The 24,599-nt window shown below is 57.6% G+C and overlaps 1 protein-coding gene and 1 long non-coding RNA gene across 2 annotated transcripts in view; both read right to left on the reverse strand.

Annotated features, from left to right (window-relative positions):
- Positions 1-6,029: 6,029 nt before the first annotated feature.
- Positions 6,030-10,423, reverse strand: LOC119093617 (uncharacterized). The gene is made up of 2 exons (XR_005093646.1): positions 9,798-10,423; positions 6,030-6,379 (listed from the first exon to the last, which is right to left on the reverse strand). It is a non-coding gene; the product is annotated as an uncharacterized LOC119093617 (long non-coding RNA).
- A 148-nt stretch (positions 10,424-10,571) lies between these two features.
- The window catches only part of LOC119094107 (uncharacterized), a 28,637-nt gene continuing 14,609 nt past the window's right edge, over positions 10,572-24,599 (reverse strand). Inside the window, exons 3-6 of the mRNA XM_037217183.1 lie at positions 15,723-15,822; positions 14,155-14,177; positions 10,755-11,189; positions 10,572-10,579 (exon numbers count right to left, since the gene is read on the reverse strand). Coding sequence (XP_037073078.1) covers positions 10,572-10,579; positions 10,755-11,189; positions 14,155-14,177; positions 15,723-15,822 — 566 coding nt within the window. The remainder of the gene's footprint in view (positions 10,580-10,754; positions 11,190-14,154; positions 14,178-15,722; positions 15,823-24,599) is intronic.

Consider the following 24,599-nt stretch of genomic DNA (forward strand, 5'->3'; position numbering starts at 1 on the left):
CTCACGAATATACCTTTCGGAGCCTTGGAAAAAAGATAAATCACAGGAGATATTTAGCCTGGCGGCCTTAAAACACATTTAATTTATGAATGTAAACATCATGATAATAAATTGATGTTATTCGTACATCTATGTGATGAGCCTTCTTTTCTTGCTTTTAAGTTTACTCCTTCATTCGCTCGAGTTACTCTTGCATTGATAACCGAGAGCCGGTCTGTATCGGCCGACGTCATGGAGATCACGATGTAGTTGTGCAAAAGCCACTCAAAGCATCCGACGACATCATGACGTGGGAGGTGTCCGACGCGAGCGGCAGATATGATAGAAGTAGACGACAGATATGGCAACAGTAGACGACAGATATGGTAACAGAGCCATGCAGTCAGCCCGAAGCCTGAAGGGCGCGGGTGCAAAACAGGGACAAGTGTGATGAAACCGCGACCATAATGCACATTTATGGGTACTAGGGCCCCGCACTTTGAACATCAATGCGAGCTGTTAAGTGCACTTCCTGGTAATTGATCAAGGGATTTGCTCGAGCTTTGCCAACATTACCGCTTTGCTTAAAATGCATCCCGTGACATTTTTTCGGAGCGTCGTCAGTTTCACACGACCAGTGCTGGCCTAGATTAATTCCACGCCACCGGCAGTTGGCAGACATTAAGTACAGCAGCCGACTGGTGCAGCAAGAGAGAGCCGTTTTTGGCGGCTTACCCATCTGCGGCCCGCAGCGGGGCGGGCTCAATCAGGCCCGCGTGCGTGTTGTGCTTCTGTTCCGTGTTGCATTCTCCTCGCGGGCTAATGGGATGCCACGCCGCCACGGCGCAGCCCGACGCGCAAAAAGCGGCCTTTTTGCCACGAGTCCTGCTGTTCTCGTCAGCTGACCGTTGCCTGGGCTTTTTAGCTTATGCGAATATTTCCGAGCTGGCTGCGCACGGAGGCGAGGAAAAATCATCCGTTTATTGCTGCCGCTCATGGAGTGGAGGCCGTGCCGGTCGGGACACAGACGCAAAAATGTGGAGACAAGCATTAAAGTTCGTGCCAAACGAACCGCTTTTGCCAGGTTCTCAAGTAGTCAGTAAATCAGTCAGTGGCCAAGCGGTCAGAGTGCGGTACAGGACAGCCTGGTGAAGTCTACAAATTCAGGGGTACTGTTTCCTGTTGGACGGTCAGAGTGTAGTACAGGGCAGCCTGGTGAAGTCCACAGATTCAGGAGTACTGTCTGCTGTTAGACGGTCAGAGTGCGGTTCAGGACAGCCTGGTGAAGTCTACAAGTTCAGCAGTGCTGCCTGCTGTTGGAAGGTGAGTTGTTATCCAATAAGAGTGATGGGTTGCGTCCTGCCATGCAAGGACCAATGTGTTTCAACCTGCTGCGAAACTCGAATTTGAAATCGTCCAGCGTGTCCTCGGGGTTAAAAAGCGTCAGCAACTAAAAAGTCCATTGCCAGCGTAAATATAATGCTGCCCCAACAACTTCCTATCTTCTTGTCTTTATCTGCCGAAATGCAGCATTATTGTAAACGTTGCTTTCTCTATATATGGCCCGAAACATCCGTCTTTGTTGTCCTTTATTGCAGCAGCCATAAGCACACGATTCATGCGGATAACAAACAGCTGAAGAGCATTTTGGAGCAAAACACTCTGCAAACCGAGTCATGATCACCTTGCAGAAAAGCCAATCGATGCATGCAAAATGTCCGCTCGATTGTTATGAAGACGGCGGGGCCATTGGCTGAGGGTCTGGATGATTTAGATAGCTGTTCGCCGCCGGTGCCGACGCGAACGCGAGCGCAGCACGACCAGCCATATGTCTTGGTTTATGGGTGAGCATTCCTGACAACGCGCCAGGGCATAAAGGGAGTTATCACCGGGGCGGACCTTTGTCGGGACAATCAGTAATTGATACACCCTTTACCAGTGTGCTGCAATGTTTTTCATATTCATATACGGTGTAACATGACTCCGATTTGGTAGATTAAAGGACAGATACGAAGCAAAGGTGCTGCAAGCAGTGATTTATATAGCTGCTATCAAAATGTATGTAAATATTGTGTGTATTTATAGCTGTTCAGCTTGTTTACTCACTGCATGCACGATACAATGTTTAATCTGTTGGATACACCAAAAGTCGACGTTAGCAAGCACAGGTGTAATGGGGATGTTTTTTTTAGAGCCGCATTGGATCCATCCAATGCTCACAGCCAGACATGTTTGATGACCTTTTTCTCCAGCTCATTTCATTTCACGTTGATATAATGCGAATCTAATTATGCAAATGGAAGCAGCGACAACTGACACAGCCGCCCGCTCTAAATCATAATTTACAACGGTAGGCTGGCGCTGCAGCAGCAGTAACGCCAACAGAACGAGCATTGATTTATGAAATATCGACTCGTTTCGCTGTTCTTGGAGCGCGCCCGTCCATTGATCCTCGCAATGATTTGCGACGCGGGGTTTGAGCCGGTTGCGAAGATTTGCGCGCGGTGTCAGGTTACGGAGCGCATCGGTCGCAGCGAGGGTCTGTTCGGTGGTCCGGCCTGCTGCCAGCCTGGCGCGGAGTCCCGGCGTCCCTGACTGCCCGGGCCCGGCCAGCCCCCAGTCGCACAGGCCCGCCGCTCTGGGGCCACAACAGCCAATCTGTCAGCGCCAGGCACTCGGGATGCGCCGTTTTTGTGTCGGCCTTCAGCTCGTTTGATCTATCTGTCCGACTCCAACAATGCGACGAAAGCACGCGGAACGTCAAAACACACTCGCGCCAGGGGAACGGAATGAAAACAAACAATGACGGACGGAAGCGACGTGGTGCGGGCTTGTGCATCAACTCGGGCCTTGGCGGATTCCCGGCGACGCGGACTGCTGATTCGCTGGATGGAGCACCGCTTCACGTTTCCATACTGTTCATGGCCCACCGCGGAGCGACCCCAGCTTACCGTCCCTCATAAAGAATGTGAGACAGCAATCTAATCGGATGCAGCCAAACACCAAGCTAGCAAGTGCAATATGAAGCCAACGAAAAAAAAGAGCAGACTGGCGATCGGAAAGACAGGGAAGTATGCCTTGCAAACTGTAATACATGCATGGGCCAAAGGAAATGCATCTGACCCGCCGTCTCGCGTCAATGGCTCGAATGCTAAGATACTATTGCAGGACGCTGGTACGCTTTGAGGCCATGGGCACGTTCTGGAACATGACAGGTTTTGTCTGCCAAAATTCCTCTCATTTTGATCGCATGTCTAATCAGGTCACATTTTGCCATTCTGCGAGGATTATATCACTCCAAGAATTACCGGAACCACCCTCGCTATATATTCTTCCCACTCGTACCTAGAAGGCTCGTCGGCTCCAGCCCGTGGTCGCGCTTACAAAGAGAGTTATTAAATGTTGTTATAAGTTACTCGAAGGTTTTGGGACCCATAGTTACGCTGGCTCCAAGGCTCCAAGACAGTCAGAGTTATCCATGTAAGAACTCTTCATTGCTACATAAATCAGACACTGAGTTTGCGCAGCGAAAACCTCCATTTGCATACATTTTTGTGTGTTTTGAACGTGTCTCGGATTCCTAAGAGGTTTGTTGCCACATGCCATCCCAGTCAATCGCCGACAGCATGCATCCAGCTAATCCAGGTCGTTTGCCAACTTTCTGTTTGTCTTTTGTCAACTGCCCACAGCTCTCCCACCACCGGCGTCGATTTGCATCCAATCTGTCTCATTGGTGTCACTGAGAATGGCAGCATTCGATGTCCAACAGGACCAAACGCACGCAAGCACGTGCACACACAAACATACACACACACACACACACACACACACACACACACACACACACACACACACACACACACACACACACACAACACATACGCACATACACACACAAACACACACACACACACATACACACACACACACGCACACACGTAATGATCAGGACCATGTCACAGGTATAATACGCTGTCGAATCTTCCATTAGAACGTGCGTTATACAACTCGAGAGACAATGCCAGCGAAAAATGGCTGTCGTCGTCGATGCGCCCCTAACAGCTGTCAATACCAGACCACATGCAACTATACCTCAAATACAGCTTGCTACGGCCCTGGCCGAGCAGACTGCGTGCCGCTCTGGCCAGAGTCGGCCCCGCTCCACGCCCTGACCCTGACCCAGAGGGCGCGCCGCTCCGCTGAGCCACCCTCCCGTCCGCCGCAGGGCCGAGGAGGCTGAGAGCGGCCCACGGCTGCGACAGGAGCTGGAGCGGCCGAAGGTCAAGACCCGCTGCGGCAGAGACGTCTGCTTTGTTGTGGTGTCGCTCACCACGACAGTATCCTGGAGACCTGACCCGCGGTCTCGACGTCAGGCTCGGCCGAGCACTGAGACACTACCTGGCGTAAATGCCGGTTCTCCTCTTAGCGCGTCGTGACAGACACGGGATTGCCTTGTTTCATGGCTCGTATGTGTTAATCAATAAGACGTTAAAAGGAGTGTTCAACATTTATATGGGTTTTGAGCCGAAATAGTCATCTTGCAGACCTTTTGGTACTGTTCACAATCCCTTCTCCCTTATCCTTCTTCACATCCAACCATTCACAATCCAATCCCTTACCCTTCTCAAGACCTAAGCCTCCCTAGTTTCTGCGCTACACAATCGCGAACATGAAAAATGTATACCGGGTAGAGTATTTTGAAGTCACCTTGGCATTTATGACGTCATAACGACGTCATTCAAATCCCACCATTCCATAAACTATGCAGCAATCAAGGCCCAGAAAAGTTAAAAGTGTCGAGGTGTTCATATCTGGCGTTCGTAAGCGCCATTTCCAGATGTAGCTGCCGTCAAACGGTTCTCAATCAATGTTGTGTAAACTATGATGATGTGATCAAACCATGTCGCATTGAGAAGCATATTTACTGGACAGAGAATTGTGCTGTCTAGAGAAGTCTTTTCAACTTAAAAAGCATAACAACAGCTATAAGTGAGCTTATTTCATCATTTCTGATGTTCGCTTCAATATCGTCAAATGTGAAACATCCCTTTTCAACTATGCCAACGGCCAACTTTGTAAGCAGGAACCTCAGCCTACCAAATGCAGTGGCATTTCAACATCAATTTGTCCTGAACAACCTGTGCCGTTCTTAATCTTGAAACAACGCTAGACTGGTTCGTTGTGAGCCATTTGGTTCTTTCTGACAAAAATGGACTCTGCCAAACCAAACTCAGTCGCTTATCTCCACCGCGTAACGTGTAAAGAAGGCACGTGCTGCTGCCGTGTGCCGTTCCGCCTGCTCCGCCACGCGGCGTGGCAACAGCACCGCTCTCTGGCCAGCGGTCGTCGCCGTCGACCAACCGTGCCTGGCGATCGCCCCCAGCGCCGCGCCAGGTGTCACATGACAGCCCAGCTGACACCGGACGTCACACCACGCCTGTGACACCTCAATTCACTCCCGGCTTCCCCGCGGGCGGCGCCGGAGGTGAGGGTAATCGGTGCGCGCCGGAACCGCAGCCATCACCGGACACGCGTGGGGCTCCGGCCCTGCGTCAATACATCCCTTCCGGCCGCCGGGGCGTCCCCGGCGCGGGGCGGGCCGGGCGGTCAGTGAACGTCGCGGTTCAGGGATGCCGTTACGCGGGGGCAGGTGTCTGCCGACGGGACGGCCGGCGCCTTTTTGTGTCGGGCGCCGGCGTCGGATTACGGCGTCTGGAAGCGGGCCTAGCCCCGGGTGGTCAGTCACGCCGCAGCCGCGCCGCTCGCGGCCGCCTCGCCCCCAGCGCAGTCTGCCGAGCTGACAGCGGCTGCTCCTCACGACCGTCCCCCGCCCTGCCGCGCCGCGCCGGTCTGTGTGACCCCGGGGGCGGCTCGCCCGCCCGGCGCGCCGCCTGTCGTGCGGCGAGACCATCGCGTCGGCTCGCAGTGCTGGTGGTCATTACAGTCCTTTCATGCCGGCCGTCTGTCCGGGTGATAAGGGCCTTGTTCGAGCTAACGACTTCCGTCGCCGCCCATCGTCCCATTCTGGAGGCGGTCGGCACACTGCACGCCATCTCGAAGTGTTTATTCTTGAATGCGATTTGGTATATAGGACGATAATACGCTCCCAAGAACACAGTATATACACACGCACACGCACACACAAAGTTCACACGATCCAGGACATATCACAATAGCATGGAGTCGGCCCCTGAGTGCAGCGCATTTTGATATGATCTCAGCCGAGGCTGGCATGGAATGGACCGAGTCGTGCTGACGCGCTGGAATGGTCGCAGTCGGCCGCACCGCGTGGTCTCGGCCGGCTCCCAGTGAGACGGGCCGTCCGTCGCTACCGGAGGCCCGAGCGCTGGAGGTCTCGTCGGCCGCCCGGGTCGCCAGGTCGCGGCGGCGCTCCGCTCATCTGGAACAAACGGCGAGCTCGTTAACGGCGCGACTCGATGAGGCGTGCCTTGGACAGGGCAGATCACAGGCTGAGCTGATTACAAATGGCTGCCCGCTCCCACTCATCATGCCAGAACAGCTGTCGGGCCTTTATGTCTGCCATTTCGTTTTGCCCTTCGCAGCCATCACCATCCCGCCGCCTTATTACGGACTTCCTCACGAGCGCACTCAGCTTCGGCCAGTGGAGCCGACCTTTGGCCGGTGGCGCCGGGCGAGGTCAGCCGACAGTCTTGTCCCCTCCCCCCACCGCTTCCCATCCATCGGGACGCTGCCGGCCGTCAGACCGGCGCCCAATCACCATCCGTCCTGACGTCGCACGCCGGCGGGCTGCCGCAGTACGGCAGCTCGCACCACCGCTGGTTAGCACGACCGTCGAGCTGCGTTCTCTGGAGGACGCTCCGTTCCCGTCATCACGCGCGCCATGAAAACGGACGCTCCGGGCTGGACCGTAAATTGCGCTACTCTGGAAACTCGTGTGCTGGAAGCTAAAAAGTCAAACCCTAGCAAAGCGTCCAAGAGCGGCCGTCAGTTTCCCACGGAAGCGGGCAGCAACACTGATTGCAGTCCTGTAGTGTCGGTGTCCTACTGTGAAGTGGTTGCGGGCCGATTGGCGACATGGCGCCCCTGGGCTGCGGGCCTCACTGACTCTGGCAAGGGCAGCAGGCTGGCCGGTCAGGCAGACGAGCCGGTGAGACATCACCAGAGATGGAGCCGAGTGCCACCGCTCCCAGCCGTTAAGAACGATCGGAGCACAGACGAAACATGGTTGGAGCACAGTCAAAACACGGCCGGAGTACGGCCGGAACGCAGACGGAATACGGCCAGAACACAGCCGGAGCACGGCAGGAACGGACGGAGCACAGACGGAACAGGACCAGGGCACAGCCGGCAAACGGCCAGAGCGCAGCTGGAGCACAGCCGGGGAAAAGCAGGTGTACGGCCCGAGCACCGAGCCCCAGCAGGGAGCGGCCGGCGCCGCGCCGCCGTCGCACGTGACCGACGCGAGAGAGATGGACGAGCGTGCTCCGTAAATCACGGCCTGGCCGAGGGAAGCGTCTGGCCCGGCGGCAGAGACAAATCGGTGTACGGCGGCGCACCGCACGGACACGGCCGGCCTCTCACGCCGCCTGCGCCGCGCGACGTGCCCACCGCGGCGGCGGCGGCGCACACCGGGACAGAGCGCGGCCCGCGCGCGGTCGCGCAGGGCTCGGGAAGTCCGTCAGCTGTCCAACCTGGGGCGCCGCGCTTACTTCGCGCGGTGCTCGGCGGCTCAGGAGAGGTTCAACAGAGGTACTTCGGGGTACTGTGTAAGTGCGGAAAGAAACGAGTGTAGCCAAGTCATCTGCAGCCAGCCCTGTCTTCAGGGTTCCCCGTCTGCGCTCTCAGTACCTATTGTATTACTTTTTCTGTTCGCAGCAAGCAAATGTACAAGCCAAAACAGAATAGAGAAAGAACGTCAAGCCCCGCGAAACACTCACCTTTCACGCAACGCATATCAGCCAAGGGCACCAGGCGTTACTAGTGAGCGCTGTGGGGACTGCTGAGCATATTAAACTGCCACTGCGTTTGATTCCGATTAATCATGACTTGGTCACGTACAGTGAATTCGCACGCTTCAACGAGCATTAAACTTTTAACAATTAAACAAGTGATCTTGTTTATAACAATGGCCCACCCACCAAGTAATTCTGGAAACTGTACGTGCACACTTCTTTATATGCGTGACGTCCAGAAATTAAAATAATTTGCTTACCGATGGAAATCCTTATGACGGTGTAAAATATCCAACTCAGCCGGCACGTTGTGTAAAAATGCATGCCACACAATGCTCATGAATCAATTATCGATGGAAGCATTTCAAGCCCGCCGTGATATTTTCCGCATAAACCAGTTTGAAGTCGAGAAAAACCGGTTGGCATGCAGAAGCGGTTGACAGACAGTCGTCCCACAAACATCAGATGTTGATGGATTCCTATTCGTGACCGCGCCGTGGCAGAATATCGGATTCACGTGCCCCTGGCGCGATTTACAGGTCATGATCCACATAAATGCCACGCTCTGCCTCGCTCAAACATACGCTATGTGCCAACTGGAGAATTACATTACGTTCGTCATGTGATGACGTGCCGGCGACATAAATCGAGGGAACATATTTCACCGCCTGGAATATTGAAATCAGACGGAATGGGTTACACCGTACTTTAGCGTTGGGTTGGTTCTTTGAACCACTGCAAGTTCCGGGGAGTATTGGAGAGTCTTCCTGCACGCACAACGTCAGGCGTATCATCGAAGGAAGGGCCCCAGAGCCTGGGCAATGGAGTTACCGAGTCGCAAGGGACGCGGGGCCAGGGTTGGACGCCGGTCGCCGGTCAGGGATCACACGCTTCTATCGGCCAGTCTTCTTCGAATCCATGAAAACACCACTGCGCAAGCCGCCATCCAACCTTTCCGAAACGCTATCCCACACGCATCATATAGATCAGCGTAAGACGCGTCCATGAAATACCACATGTGGTGGCCTGAAGATGCCCCCACACCGTTCTGGTATAGATGACGCGAGTTGCATGTATCTTCCGCCGCCTCAAATTGAAATCCCAGTCATATTAATGCACTGGGGCTGTTTGTTTCGCATAACAATGAAGAAGCGAAATAAAAACTGATTATATTCGAATGCTATGCCAGTTTTTACGGTCGGCAGGCGAGATCCTCTTTGTACCTCTTCGGCTTAGATTTTATCATTGAAAAATGCGTGAAAATCATCTCTCCTGACCTTACGATTATTCCGGCGCCTGGCCAGAGAAATGTGGCGCTTTTTACTCGCGGAGCCAATCTTTTTGCCCCTTTCCTAACAAACGCGATGGCACACAAAAACCGGGCTGTCAAGAACGTCCACAGAATGGCCGATGTTCTTCTATGGCCAGAAGCTACACCTGATCTTCACCGGCACACGCTAAGGACTCTCGACCCGGCGTCAAGGCTTCCCGCTAAGACAGCCTGCTCCGCTGTAGGGCCCGCCCGGGGCACATGTGGGCACACGATGGGAACATGATCAATAGGTGGGGAGGCAGTCATGCCACTAGCGCATTTGTATCTCACAAAATGATATGCTAATTGCGGAGCCAAACTAAACATTGCACCCAACTCGTCCGACGAGTCTCAAGCAACAGTTCGTGATAACACCAACTTTCGACTTGACTGCACTAGTCGAGGCCAGGCATGCACGTTGCCATAGCAACGTCTGCTGGCTGGCGGTCGGCTGGCAAAGGCCCCGTTGCAAGTCCGTTAATATCGATTGTAAACAAGTCTCACCTCTCTATAGCGATTGAAATATTGACCAATTAGCATTCCCGCCAAAGAAATAAAGACGTTGTATTTACCTGAGGCTGGCGTCCCGTGGCGCTGTGGCTTCTGCAGCGGGCGGCGCGAATCGGCGAGCGATAAATCGCCAGGCGGCGCTGCCCTCTTCTATGCGCCGGACGTTTATGAAGAAATATAGAAGTGTGACTCCGGGGTAAACACAAGTGAGCTTGTTGGCCGCGGCGGTGCGCAGTTCGACCGCGTTTTTGTGCCGTCGTTTTTGCCTCCAGATGCAGGGAAGTCGTGACTAGATGATACCATCACATCGCTTGCCGGCGAAAAACAACGCTTTGCGCCGGTAAGCTCTCCAAGCGGCTTACACGCCGCCGTTTTTGTGCGAGAGTGACGCGTTTTTCGGCAGCGACACCGCGTCGATCGGCCCGGGTTTGCACCCATCCGCCGTCCGCCACCTACCTCGTCCCCGCGGCACGCGCGCTCACTATTGCACAAAGGGCCGCCGCGTCGCCGCTGCTACACGTACTCGGACGAAGGCGGCGGCGGAGGCGGCGGCGGTGGCTCGCTCAGCGCGTACACGCCACGCTTCTGCGGTCCCTGCACGCGCCGGCTGGGCAGCAGCGGCAGCGGCCGCCGGTCCAGGCTCCCTTGCTCGGAGCCGGAGCGGTTGCCTGAGTCGCCCGACCGCTGCCCCGAGTCCTGCTCGCCGCGGAGGCTGGCGTTGTGCCGGCCGGCGGCGGGCGGCGCGCCGGCCGCCTCGGCGCCGCGCGCCCGGCCACCCGCCGCCAGCGTCCGACTGTCCAGCAGCCGGTACTGCGAACCGCGTCGCGTCGCCGCGATCATGGTGCTCTCGGGCGGCGGTACCTCCAGGTTGTCGGGCAGGTCGGCCGCGTCCGGCAGCAGGTTGACGGGCACGGGCTGCCGGCGCGGGAAGAGGAGCGCGCCGCGTGGCGCCGGCACTCGCTCCGACACGCTGGCCAGCGGCCGGCGCCGGCGCCCGCTGCTGCCGCCGGCTGGCTCGCCGGCCGACACGTCCGAGTAGTAGGCGCTGCTGTGGGCGGAGCCAGCCGAGCCGGCCGACTCGCCGGCCGGCTCCAGCAGGTAACCGGCGTTCTCGTACGTGCCGTCGGGCAGCAGACGGCGCGGCTCGCCGATCTCGCTGTACGTGTTCATCAGGTAGGTGCGGCAGGCGGGCGCGCCCTGTGACGCCACACTGTTCAGCTCTGCGTACACGGCGCTCTCTTGGTCGGGGAACGTGTACGGCTGCTCGACGTAGCCGGCCTCAGAGTCGCCGCCGCTGTCGGGCGAGTGCAGGCCGGCCCCGCCGCGCGGCCAGAGCCGCATGCGCGAGGCCGAGGCTGCCACCGCCGCGCCGCCGCGCCCGCCCGGCGGCTTGGAGCTGGGCACTGGCGGCGCCGTCTCCTTGGGCCGCTCCATTGCCACGAGCGGACACAGACCTGCAAATGGAGGGACAGTCAGGGCACAGCGTAAAGCCCCGCGAGCTTTGCCGGCCCGCGTGGTGAAACATATCATCCTTCTGACGGCTTGTGCACTACGTCCCCTGTTTTGAACGTTGGCATACTAGCTTTGTGCATTGCCGACATGCAACTGACGTAGCATACCACAGCCCCGATAGCACCCAGCTATCTCCACCTCTGTCAACACGACGGCACGGGTGGTGTGATAACCTAGGACACTGCATCTCGTCGCAGCGGCCCACGGCAACAGCCACGGCGTGACAGCTGGCCGCTTCGGGCGGCTCCAGCTGCCGAAAAACCGGACTCACTCCCAGCCATTTTGTCATTCGGCCGGCTAATCGGCGTTTAATTAGCCGGAGTTTCCGAGACCGGTTCGTGGATTACGGCCTGCTGGCAGGGCGGAGCGACGCTCCGGCCCCGCGCGGCGTGACCGTCGACCGGCGAGCGTGTCTCTCGATCGGCGGCGGCGGTTCTGGCCTGCCGGCGGCGCGCCTGAGCCCGTCGGCCACGCTCGCGAGCTTCCAGCTCCGCGCTGACGAGCTCCCAGCTCCACGCCGCGCCGCCCATTAACGAGCGCGGAAAGCTGGCGGCACGGCGGCGCCGATAAATCTTCGGCTCCTTATTCGGCGCGCCCCGTGAAGCGGCGCGTCCCCACCCGGTTATGGACGACTCAATCTTGGGCTTGTTCGCCCTTATAATTGGCCGCTAGGTTTCTCCGGCGGCGAGGGCTTGGTAATGAATGAAATCGTTTGCCGCAGCGGGGCCCCGCCCGCGCGACCCGCGCAGGCTATGAATATCAGTCCCTCCTCCCGGGCACGTGAATGATATTTCTCCCTGTCACAGTCTCTAAGCACGAACATTCTCTCTCCATTCCAAAGCCCACAGACAACAAACGATATGCCTCCTGTCACAGGCTCCATCCGCGAATGCCGCACTAACCGGCGACAGTGCCGGCCATTAACGTCACGCTACGCGACCTGATCTGCCATGCACTGACGTCAGCTGTCCTGGGACCACTCCACAGTCATGCTCGTCAACCCTCCTGATCGCAGTCCACTGTCGGCATTGTCGTGGCACCGTACCGTCTGCTACCAGGAATAACTAAGCTGAAAGAAGTCGGGGGACGGAAACGTTGACTGCATGAAATTAGAGGAAGGTAGCAATAAGTATTTGAAAGGGAGAAGGAAAACGGTGTAGTCATTATTATGGATACATTGTGGGTACTTTTGACAATCCCCGAACATCTCAAAATCTCAAAATAAGAACAATTCTGGCGCATGTGCGTTCGTCGTGTACTTTAATAAATATCTTGAATTAATATAATTAAGGAAGTCTATTTAATGAGCCATGTCACACGTGCAGCATATTTAATGTCAGCATCATGTCACACGTTCAGAGAGCAGCATATTTAAGATATGCGGCATTTGACTCATGTTCAGGCGGAGTCACAATTTCCACACTGCTTTTGACGACATGACTTTGCGCAACACAAGCAGGGGCAGCTCACGCTGCACACCTCTCGGACCAGACGGAGCCACGTCCATTGCAAAGCATCACTTATAGTTCCCATTGGTTACGCACGGCACGAACGTCTCCCCAAAAAGCACTCATCGGTAATAGTTTAATCACGTGACATAATACTGAAGTTCTAGGCCCTAGCGGGCGTTGGAACTGCAGCTTCAGAGTGTCGAGCTGGTCTCCAACCTCAGCCTTGGAAACAAGCGCTGCGGTAGGCCGTCCTTGTGAAATAATTGTCGATCGGCCTATGGTTGACTTGCCTTCTGGATCGGCCACTTCATACCATGTTTGCAGTCTCTGCAGATCATCCCAGACCCCGTTCGTAAGTGCGGCCGTTCGGCCGGCCAGCCGGTCACGGAGTCCATATGAAGCAGGAAGGCGTCGTGTCCGGGCACAAGAGCCGTGGTGTTGAGCGCAGAGCCTGGATTTACGGGCCCCCAATTCGGAGGGGCCGCGGCAGTCCGCATGCTCCATCGTAAACAACAAAAGGAGGACCCGGGCAAGCTTGAGCGGCTATAAATGCGTCCAGCCGAGCAGGCCGGATAAAAGAGCGTCCCTAAGCGAATGGGGTCTGTCCGCCTGTGCCATGTGAGAACGGTCGCCTCGATAGCCCTCTTCCGGCAATCGCTGGACGAGGCGTGACCGCAGACGTATTTACACCTTCGGCCGCACTTCTCCCCAAGTCGATTTTTACTGCGCTGCTTTGTGATGCTAATCCATCATAAATTCTTTCCTTTTTCCTTCGCCTTTACGACGCTGTTCTCGGTTTATGCCGACTATCCTTTTCATACCGGGGAACTCGAAAGGGATGAGGGAGGACTTTGGCCCATTGGCGCCGCGCGTGCAAGGTCCGAGTGTTTGGAAGGTCACGCCGCGCACTTGACGCTCGTGGAGCTGGGAGCAGTTCCGGGGACGAGTGGCGCTGGTATTGGGTTCCAACACCAGCTGCAGCTGCTGACACCAGCAGCTGCCACCGCGCGGCGCCGCTCCCATCTTCAAATGGCGTGCGAAGAGTGATCATTAAAGAAAATGACCGGGGTGGGCTTTCAGGGCCGCCGCTATCAAAGGTGCGGGAAAATTGCTTCATCAGGAGCTACTTGGTCAAAGAACACACCAGTTACGCCGATAGCCGACCAGAGGCCGACAGAAGCGTATCTTCGACGCACGGATTTCAAAGGCGCTCGCAATGGACTATATCTGTCATACATCAGGCATCAGGCATCCGAACATCCGTCACATCAAGCGATGCTCCGCGTTGTTATCATCGAATTCGGAATCCGCTTTGCCAAGGCAGGCCATCTGGTACGCGCGCAGATGAAAATCGGCCAGAATCTGATCCCAGTGGCCTGAAGTTTGTACATCCAAGTACCGATATAAATACGCCGATGACGCCTAAAGAAAATCCATGTAGGTGTGGTCTTCTTACCTTTCGATGGAAGGACTCGCCACCTGCAAAAGAAGAAATATTTGTTAATTGTGACAGCGAGATAATAGAAAAACCCTTATCGGGGAGCATACACTGATGCGGGACATTCCCTTCGATGACACTAGTCTTCGCTTGGACTCCCTCCTACATATTCCATAAAGAGATGTTCAGTTATGGTTCAAACTGGTCAGAACAGAAGATTCTACCTAACTGGGCTGGCCATGTTGGGTGCCGGCGACAGAGCTGCGGGGGTCTAAGGGACATTTCAGTGGGTGTTGCTGCCCGCGCACCATATGCATAGCAGCCAGCACAGTCCACAACAGGCAGCCCGCGAAGCAGACGCGCCGCTTCGGGGCAGATTTCCGTGTTGCGATGGGAGTGTTTCCATACAATTCAAACTCCAGCGTAAGTGTCATCTGTACAAAGGATGAATAATTACACCCTATGGTTCCGCGCTGAATATGAAAGAGGGTGGAGCACGGTGGAGAGCCATTGTGGCCTGGTACATATTGTGCTGTTTTATGCTCAGCGCAGCAACCATGCCTGCGGAAACAAGGTATTCCAATTCTTCATTTATTCATTCACCCTTTGCTAAACGTGATGTAGGTATGCAGTTAAATTCATGCAATTAAAGCCTTTATTACGAGCTATTTCATTCGTGATTTACTAAGCCTTTAATCAAGATCGAATCACTTGGGGCATTGTTGTCTTAGCAACTGAAAAGAAGCATTGGAAGCTCACAGCTGATGTAAACAGATAAGGAAACAGCCTCAGGGAATTACAAACGTTTCCAGACCGCATACGGTGGGCTTGTTCACACACATCCATCGAGTCAGCACAGGCACCCACCACGCACCCATGCGACCACTGGGCGAGCGATGATGCTGTAATTTGCTCGCGCTGAAGCGGTGCCATTACCGGCTGCTTAGAGCGCGCCGGGCCATCGGACCTGTTTTCAAATTTGTCCTAATTGATATGTTTCCGCGGTGACGGCCGGAGCGCGCTGCCTGGGTCAGCAGCAATTGCCAGGTACGGCCGCGGCCACTAAAAACAGCCGACGTAAATCACCGCCTGTTGGACACCCGGCCGTGCCAAATTGCCAGGCCGGCCGACGGCGCGGCCGCAGACCGAGCCGCCGGTCCCAACGAACGGAGCCGACAGCGCGCTGACGCCACCGCAAATGGACGGGGCGCAGCGGGCGCGCCCAGTGAAGACATCACGCGCCAGCGGGACGCACCGATGGATTTCAGGGGCGCGGTCGACTGTCAGGGCCGGCTGGCTGGCGCGCTTCACGTCAAAATCAGAGAGGAAGCTGTAGACGCGTGGGCGATGTGGATCACGGACTCGAAACAAAAAGCCGTTATGTCAGAATTGCATCATGTGGGCGTCAAAACGCGCCGTTCAGACCGCTCTAATCCCCGTGCGCCCGGTCCTTGAATGGCTCCGTTCCGCACGTCATGCGGCGGATGCCACGCCGTCACCGGGGCGCGATGGGCGCCACCGGCGGCGCGACCGTGACCGCGGCCCGAGGCGCGTCGGGGGACTGGTGGAGGGGGGGGGGGGCTCACCTGCGACACCGGATGATGACGACCATGGCGACGGCGCCCAGCAGCGCCGACAGCAGCGCCACCACCACCAGGATCGGTATCCATGACGACGAGGTCGACTCTGTAAACAGAGGCGCGGCGGGTGAGAGGCGATTCACGCGCGGCAGGAGCGGCGACTGGGGGCGCTTGAGACGGACTCCGGCGCGGCAGGACCGCCGGCGAGGCACGGGCCAGCTACGCACGCCCGGCCAGCGGGACAGCGCCGCGACGAGACGCGCCTGACAGGCGGCGACACGGGGCTGCACGTGTAGGACACGGTCGACAACAGAGCGGACCTCCGGGACAGGAGGGGCGGGGCGCGAGGCCCGAGCCGCCGCCTCTCCGCCCGCTGCACGGCCGTATTGTTCTGAGCACTTCACAGGTAAGCCGCCCTGTAAATCCCGCGTGATAAATAGCGGACCGGTTGCCGCCGGATGGCCAGATCGGCGGCCAGGGCCCGCGGAGCATCGGCAGGTGCGACACCGCCGCATGCGACGGTCTAGTGCAGGGCCAGCTCGGACAGAGGACATCCTTCACGACCTGGCCGCCTGTCACATCACGGCCGTGTAACAGGACGACAGCGCTGTGTGGACAGACGGCTCATGCAGACGGCTCACGCGATAACTGCGCTATTTTTAGCCGGACGCCGCTCAGTTTGCGAGAGATTCAGCGGCCGGCCGGAAAATAGACCGGCGGAGTAAGATCCAGGTCAAACTCGTCCCAGCCGGTGGGCTCTGGCGCGTTACACAATGGGAGTCTTAGACCCTCACGCCTTCTGATAGCCCTTTGTGCCAGGGCGCCAGCAAATTGAAACCTCATTGTTGATCGTCTGTATGCGCATCGGCCAAGAGTGAAAGGCACACCGATGAAAAACAGCTTCATGTTGTAATGGCCAGCAGTCTGTGTCTGTCACTTTGGAACGGCGTCGTTATCGTTATTCCTCGGGGCGGCCTGCGCACTTAAGTAGCGGCAGGTCCAAGGGCAACGCCCCAATCAGAGGTCTGTTGCGCACAGACTGGATATTGTTCTATCCCCCCTCCCCCTCCCCCACACACACAGCTGAAGCAGCAGGCAGCATTGTTCCGCAGACTAGCCTGAAGTGACCTTGTCAAGGTCAGTCCGGCGGACAGAGGCGCCCGTCTCATTTGAGTGAACTAGCCAACTACCCTCGGATTGTGTTGTCTGTGTAATAAAGTGTTTGCGGTCCAGATATGACAAATGGTACGAGGTGTGCAGGAGGTCGGGGCTCCGCTTCCGCCGAACGCGCCCGGTGGCCGCTGCCGCCCGGGGCCAGGCCGCCATTACACGCGACGACGCGCCACCCATTCCGGCAGCCAGCTGCTGCGTCTGACGTCACATCTCTCCCCATCACCCGACAGCGCCATCCGTCCGCTGCTTGTTGACGTTGTGATGCGCTCTGACGCCACAACCCCCTCACGTCTGACCCTTTGTCCGCTGACGTCATCGACGGGCGAATTTTGGGATGAAGCCGACGCGGTCCACATTGATTTTTCAATCTCTGGCGATCGGGCTTTATGGATATGAAGCTGGCGCTGGTCAAATGGACCTATGAATCCTCGGACCGGGCCATCCGACCCTCCCAGATGAAATGTGGCACAAGCGCCGCTTCCAGCGGCCGGCCGGCCGAAAGAGACATTTCGTCCAGCTCCAGCGCGCGCGCGACAGGCTTTTTCCTCGGGGGTCGGGCGCCACTCCAAGGTCCTTTACACTCGACGCGCTGGGACAATGCTGAACGCATAGCCGCGTGTCCGGCGCACTTCCTGCGACAGTCCCGGCGCGGCCGACGCGCATAGTGCGCCACAATCGGCGCAGCCGGCCGTGAGACAGCCCGATGCGCTAATCGGCGTACCTTGAGTGGGCGGCGCAGGATGTGCGCTCGTGCCCCCGCTGCACATAATCACGCATTGTTTGAGGAGCGTTTAGAATAAATTGCTCGCAAATTCTGTACGGAGGTCTTGACGGAATGAGGTAGCACTCGGCCCTGCGACACAGGCACTGCTAGTTAGGCGGAGCTTTGATGGATGGGGTTTACGAAACCTCACGCGATAACATCTCCTCATAAGGTTCGTAATTGCACCCTTGCTTCTTACAACTAGTTCGCATATTTGCACGGTTATTATGTGGTACAAGCTCGTAGTTCAACATGCCAGCGGTTCTGTAAAACTGCAAATGACGTCTGGTGCTCTGGTCATCGGGGGAGAATCCATTTAAGGCACACCCAGAATTGCTCCGAGAAACATTATACCGGCTAAGGACGGCTTCCTCTATGTCGCGTTGATTGCAGGAAGACGCTCAAGAAATCTTCAACATCTGCCCGCAATTTGCGATGAAATACGCATCGTCAGACGCTGTTAATACGGTCCCAGTGCGTGCCATCGCCGTCCAATTTCCGCCAGACAACGCGGGTTATGGCCACGGTTTGGCGATAATTAAAACAAAGGATCTAATTACCCGCAGTCGGCGCCGTTAAGGCCTCCCTGTTGCAGAGGCCACCCGCGGGCGGGCAACGTCGCTGATTGCCGCTGGATAGCGCCGCTGGTCTGGTTACTGTTGGACCCACCGACCACGTCGCTACTCACAGTCGATTCTGGATTCACCGACCACACCACTGATTGCTGTCGGGTCTCTGATGACTGGTGGTCGCGCGGAATAGGTCTCTGATGACTGGTGGTCCCGCGGACCGGGTCTCTGATGGCTGGTGGTCCTGCGGACCCGGTTTTTAATGACTGGTAGTCCTGCGGACCGGGTCACTAATGACTGTTAGCCCCGCGGACCGAGTCTCCGATGCCTGCTGGCCCCGTGGACCGAGTCTCTGGTGACTGCTGGCCCCACGGACCGGGTCTCGGATCTAAAGACCTCACCGGCCCTCGTGCTAACGAGACTGGACAGTGGTGGGCCCGTGGGTAGAGTGACTGCGCAATCACTGGATCTGTCAGGATTCCGACTGGGAGGCCCAGCCAACCCGCCGCACAACCGACGGGGTCTCGGCTCTCTCTGCGAACTTACCGGGCGGCTGACGGGCTCACCCACACTGACAGCACGTCACACCGACGCGGCGGAGCGCGGTCCACGCCAAGCGCTTCAAGAGAGGCAAGTTCAGCAGACGGGGCCATTCGCAGGCAGTGTGCCCAATTAGTCGGAACTAAACGGCGGTTACCTCGGAGTCCCGCACCAGGTTCCGCTAGGTTGATGACGTCACCGACAGGCTGCCGGCGGCACCGCGCCCCGCCTCATTGCACGTGACGTCGCGCTCCCGGGGAGACACAATGGCGCCCCTGTCGTGGTCGCCGCCGCTCGGAGCCGCCGCCGGCCAAACACTTATGCAAATGGAGCGGAGTTTGGTGCGAGGGCGCGCCGCCGACGACAGCCGGCGCCGCCCGCGCGCTCACAAAGGCGGCGCCAGTGGCGCAGCGCGGCGAGAGCGGCGCGCCGCGAACGCCGCCGCTCCAGAGTGTCCGCGGGCACGCGAGGCCCGGCCCGCCGCTGCGGCCAGCGCCCAGGGCTGCGCGACTGATGGCGTCTGCTCATGCAGGTGAATCGATATAATTAGCACTCCATCTGCGGACGGACTGCCGCCGGCCGACGCCGGCTACGCGGGAGGAGGACCCGGTCCGGGTGACCCTCGCGGCGTCAGGTCAGCGGCGCCGCTCGGGAGCGCATCAGTCCGGACTGACAGTTGTTCTCAGTTGGCTTAAATACAACGTCACGCGCAATTGATTGAGACGGTGGCGACGCGTTAATGTGCGCTTCCTTTGTCAGGATCCTGCTCCATCCATCGCCGCTTGGCACGGAACAGAGCTGAACCGAGTGGGCCAAGCTGAATCAAGCACGCTGAGTTGTCGTACAGCGTCGCAAGCCCCACGAGCTGACAAGGTTCAACGGAGTCCCGTCATACTCCCATACAGGCCGCTGGGCTCAACTACATACTAGGAGCTCCTACACTGGGTACGATCGGTCGCCAGTGTGAGCTTTAGACAGACCTGATCTTATCAGCTATCGGCCTGATCGCAGCGGATGCTGCCTGCTCTGACAAGCAGCCAGTGACCGGAGGGTCTGACGCTGTGCTGCGGCAGGGGCCGGCGGGAGGCGCTGGGCCGGGCCTGGAGTCCGCAGCTGGCTGGCTGGCGGCAGCGGGTGTGCGCCCGCAGCCGCCAGCACCGGCCCACGCCAGCCGGGCTCTGATTAATTGCTCGAAAATGAGCCGAGAACGCGCATCGACCAATCGGAATCGGGAGGGGGGGGGGAGGGGGTGGGGAGGGTGAGGCGAAGGGCGGGGCGGAGGGAGGCAATGAGGCTGTCTGTCGCCCTCCCCTCCCCACTTCCCTTCGCCATGCCGGCGTGATCGCTGGGGCCAGAGCGTTCTGTGGAGAGATGGACGGGGTCTGGACAAGCAGGCGCACCGACATAATTTGCTTTTAGACAGCGTACCCCAGCGTTTTGATCATAAGGACCTGTGTGATGAGAACTACGATCTGCAATCATTTTCCTACCAAGAACTGCTCAACATAGGTGCATTTCATATTCACCCCGCAATGCCATTAGGAAAGAAAAGGTAATCTGAGTAAGGTACGTTCCTGACGTTTCTGAAAGGTCTGCCCTTGAGCCGTTAGATTGGGTGATGAAGCGCTCAGCCTCAATGTTAATTAACGCCCCGGCGCCCGATTTGCCTGCCCAGTCGTTAATCAGGTGCTCATGCTACCTTAGGAATAAAGTTTGGCAAAAATGGTTGCGTTCCTCAATATGTGCTTGGCTTTAACAAACCGTCGCATTCTACCCCCATCCACGTTAAACACGGGCTTAGCTGCACATGCAACCCGTCGTGGAACAAGCTGCGCTTTTTTGTCGAGTCAGCTGCCTGCCTCTCCATACCCCGATCCGCACCCACATTGGAAGCATGACGGGGAAGAGTCCACGCAGCCTGAGAGTGAATATAAATGGAACGGGCAGCGCGGTCACGAAAATTCTAAGAACTGTTTGTTCATTTTCCGCCACATCACTACGCCCTGGACCTCGACTGTTTGTTATGGAGCCCAGACGGCCAATATTTGCCCGACGTATCTCTGAGTAAACGCTGACTGATCCGCGCAAAATGGTTGTTTGTCGGTGGTGGGCTCACCGGCGACACGAGCGCGCCCCCGAGTCGAAAGGCGCGGTCGGCAGGCTGGGTGGTGAGCCATTGAGACCCATTGTGGGGCGCGAACCGCGCTCTGCTCCTTGTTATCGGCGTCATTCACGGATGGCGGGAGGCGACGCGAAAAAAAACTCGACTCACCTGCCATGGCCGTCGGCGCGCCCGGCTGGCGACCGTGTTTGCGTTGAAGTCGCCGGCCGAGATCCGTTTATACGGCGCATTAGTGTCGCACCAGCTGAATCGGACGGAAGCGCTCGCCAGTGCCATTAACGTGAATCCAAGCGGCCGGCGGCGCTAATCCAATATTTGCCGGGCTTTTTGACCACTCTGCTTCCGCTATGTAGACGGTCAGACGAGACGCGTCACATCGCCCGACATCGGCGTCCGGCGCCGGCAGCCGAGCCGCTCGTAAACTGCATATTTCATGAGATGATGATCTCCGGCGCCGGCCCCCGACTGCGCGTGCCCTCGCAGCACAATAACTTGTGCATAACCTGTAGCGGTGTCGGCGTTCGTCACGAAGGTCACTTTCGCCGGCGCGCGTCGCACGCCCCGCGAACCCCAACTCGGAACCCCGGGCGCACCGACGCGGCCAGCGTGCGGCGTGCGGCGTGAGCGCGCGTGCGGCGTGACAGACGCACGCCGCGCTCGGTCGGTCGTGCCGCCCCCGCCGGGCCACGCCGTCGCGCGCCGCCCCATATAGAACGCCCGTCGAGGCAGAACAACGACCCCCAACGCATTACTGGAGCAGATGGCTTAATTATTAATTCCCGACGCGATAGAATCTTCATCATAAAAGGAATTTAGCGCCGCGGCGGCGGCCGCTGGAGGCGGCGGCGTGCGAGCGCGCGAGCCCGACGCACCGTTACGCCTCGTCTCCGTCGGCCGGAGGTCGTGCAGCAGGCGGACATACCCCGCAGGCATTCTTCACACCAGCGGGTGGATGTGGCTGGACAGATATAGCGGGGCCCGTCTGCTGGGCCCGTGAGCTGATGTGAGTTGTGGGTTGAGGTTGAATATTTAAATACCCAATCGAGAGGGTTGTAATTGTGTCGTACTGAATGAAAATGACGTTCGTGTGGACCGAATGGAAAGTCCCAAATTAACTACGACTTTATGCACAGTCCCAGCACAGTCTGCTACAGTTTAATTGAGATGCATGAGCCGCATCACCCAAATGTCACGCATATTAACCCTCGTTAAGCCAATGCCTCAGCCAAGTTTTTGCTAGACTTTTGTTAGCAGCTAACGATAGCTTGGTGAAATTCTGCATGACTTGAGATGCCTCTCCTGTTCATCTGACCACCCACGCCAGGATAAAAAGCGGCGGCAAGTCAGTTCCGATCGCTGACACCGACACGGACATTGGAATTCGGCTGGCAGACGAAGCAGAATCCCGCCGAGATGAACGACCTTCAAACCCTACCAGACGGGGCAGCAACAGCGTAGTGACGTTTTATCGAAATGCAATCAGGTGTGATAGATCAATGGCGGTATGATGCTAATTTCGTTGCAAAGGCCCATAGTGAAAAATTATTCTCGTTTCTGTTATTGATGGTTTCTTATTATTGGCCGCAGCGCTTGATAAGTGGCGAGCACGCAGGATGCCGATATATCAGCATGGGCCGGGTACGGTAGGCAAATCGGCCACAGGAACATGTATACCGCAAATGTATGTGCAAGCGTGCCCGCTGTTAGTAGGCAGCGTCGTAAGTCGCCCTGGATCGAGCCATTCACCGCACTGATGTGCGCAGCATACAAGCGTGGTGGCTACTTGTGAGTCTTATACATCAGCCGGGGAAATCTGGTGTGGGCGTTTTGGACCTCCGCCGTGGCGAGAGCGTTCCTTAACATCCACCTCCACCTCGGCAGTGGACACCAATTACACCGATCGGAAAATAATGGCCCCAAATCACATGTCTCCTGCCGGGGTCAGAGGGCGGCCGTGTTTGGACGCCGGTCACGTGATAACGACCACGCTCACGACCGCAGAGCACGTGACACGCCGGCTGCCGCGTGCGGCGGCGGCGGCGGCGCGGCGAAAGTCTGCGCAGAGTGACGTTAATGAGGCGCGATCGCGGACCACCGCGGACGACTTCGGTCGGCGGCGATTGCGGCGCGCCGCGGGGAGCCCGATCATCGGGCGCGGACCGAGGGTGGCCGCCGCTCGTCTGTCAGGCATCCAAGAGCGGCGCGCTGCGGAGACACGCCGGCCTGAAGAATGAGGACTTATCTGGAGCGCGTCGCCGCGGAGGACGGCCGCTGAGACCCTCATCGGGGCCGGGCCGAGATGAAGCGGTGCACAATAAGGTCGAGTAGCTTTCCCATATCGACAGGAGCACAAATGGAAAAACTCACCAAGCAAATGACGACGAACTATAACTCAAGGATTGACGTTTGAAAATGGCTTCCGGAGTGTCGTCCTAAAATAGCTCACCAAGTCGCATTCGACGGTAACCCACGAAGGGTTATTCGAAGGAGCGCTAACAAAGCGCCATCCGGAACTAACTCACGCAGAACGTAACTGTCCGATGGGTACCGAAGTTAAGAGCTCGCTCCTTCCGGGATCCTCGCCACACCGCCCGTGCCCCAGCCCATGAGGTCGCCTCCCCTCGGCTTGCCGCGGTTCGCTCGCACGGCTGGGTCGCTGACCGGTCGGGCGAGCCCACTCCACCGTGGCGGGGGGTGGCCGGACGCCTTCATCCCTGATTTGGCAGCTGCCCGTGTATGCTGTTGAGTTGCAGCCGGGAGACGCGACAATAAACACAGCCGTGCCGGGCCGGCCGGCCGGCGGCGCTGAGCGCTGTCACACGCTGAGAGGCCGGCCGTCTCCGCCGCGGCCGCGCAGCGCCCGTCGTCTCAGGTGACGGCCACACGACAACAATAAAAGTTACAGCCGCCAGATATACGCACCGTAAACTCGGCCAAGTGGGGCGTACGACGTCAAACGGAGCCGGCTTACGGCCGGTCACTCACTAATAGGTGTCAGTTTACCGCGGCGAGGGGAGGCGCCGTCGCCCGTACGTCTGCGCCGGTGGAGACGCGGCGTGGTGCCGGCAGTCGGCATCTCAGATGTGGCCGGCGCGTCGGTAGTGCGGCAGAGTCGCGGGGAAATTCCCAGCCGCCGCCCCCGCTGGCCGGCCCACTCCCGAGTCTGGACGCGCCGCCCGCATCGTTGCAGCATCCACATTCATGTCATCTCTCTCTCTCTCTCTCTCTCTCTCTCCTCATCTCCTCTCATCTCGTCTCTCTCTCTCTTCTCTCTCTCTCTCTCTCTCTCTCTCTCCTCTCTCATCTCTCTCTCTCTCTCTCTCTCTCTCTCTCTCTCTCTCTCTCTCTCTCCTCTCTCTCTCTCTCTCTCCTCTCATCTCTCTCTCCTCTCCTCTCTCCTCCTCCTCCTCTCATCTCTCGTCTCTCCTCTCCTCTATCTCTCTCCTCCTCCTCTCCTCTCTCTCTCTCTCATCTCTCTCCTCCCTCTCTCTCTCACTCTCTCCTCTTACTGTTCTTCTTCCTCTCCCTTTCCATCTCCCTCTCCCTCTACCTCTCCCTCTCCCTCTCCTCCTTCCCGTTCTCCTTCTCCTTCTTCCCTTCCACTTCTCTTTCTCTTTCTCCTTCTCCTCCTACGGTAGCGCCACATCGTGCCGCCCACAGACGGCGCCCACAGTGGACAGGGAGCCGTGGCGTTACCGCTCCGCCCCCGGCTAGGC

This window comes from Pollicipes pollicipes, unplaced genomic scaffold (genome assembly GCF_011947565.3).
Source record: "Pollicipes pollicipes isolate AB1234 unplaced genomic scaffold, Ppol_2.1 Scaffold_4002;HRSCAF=4701_pilon_pilon_pilon, whole genome shotgun sequence".
NCBI lineage: Eukaryota > Metazoa > Arthropoda > Thecostraca > Pollicipedomorpha > Pollicipedidae > Pollicipes > Pollicipes pollicipes.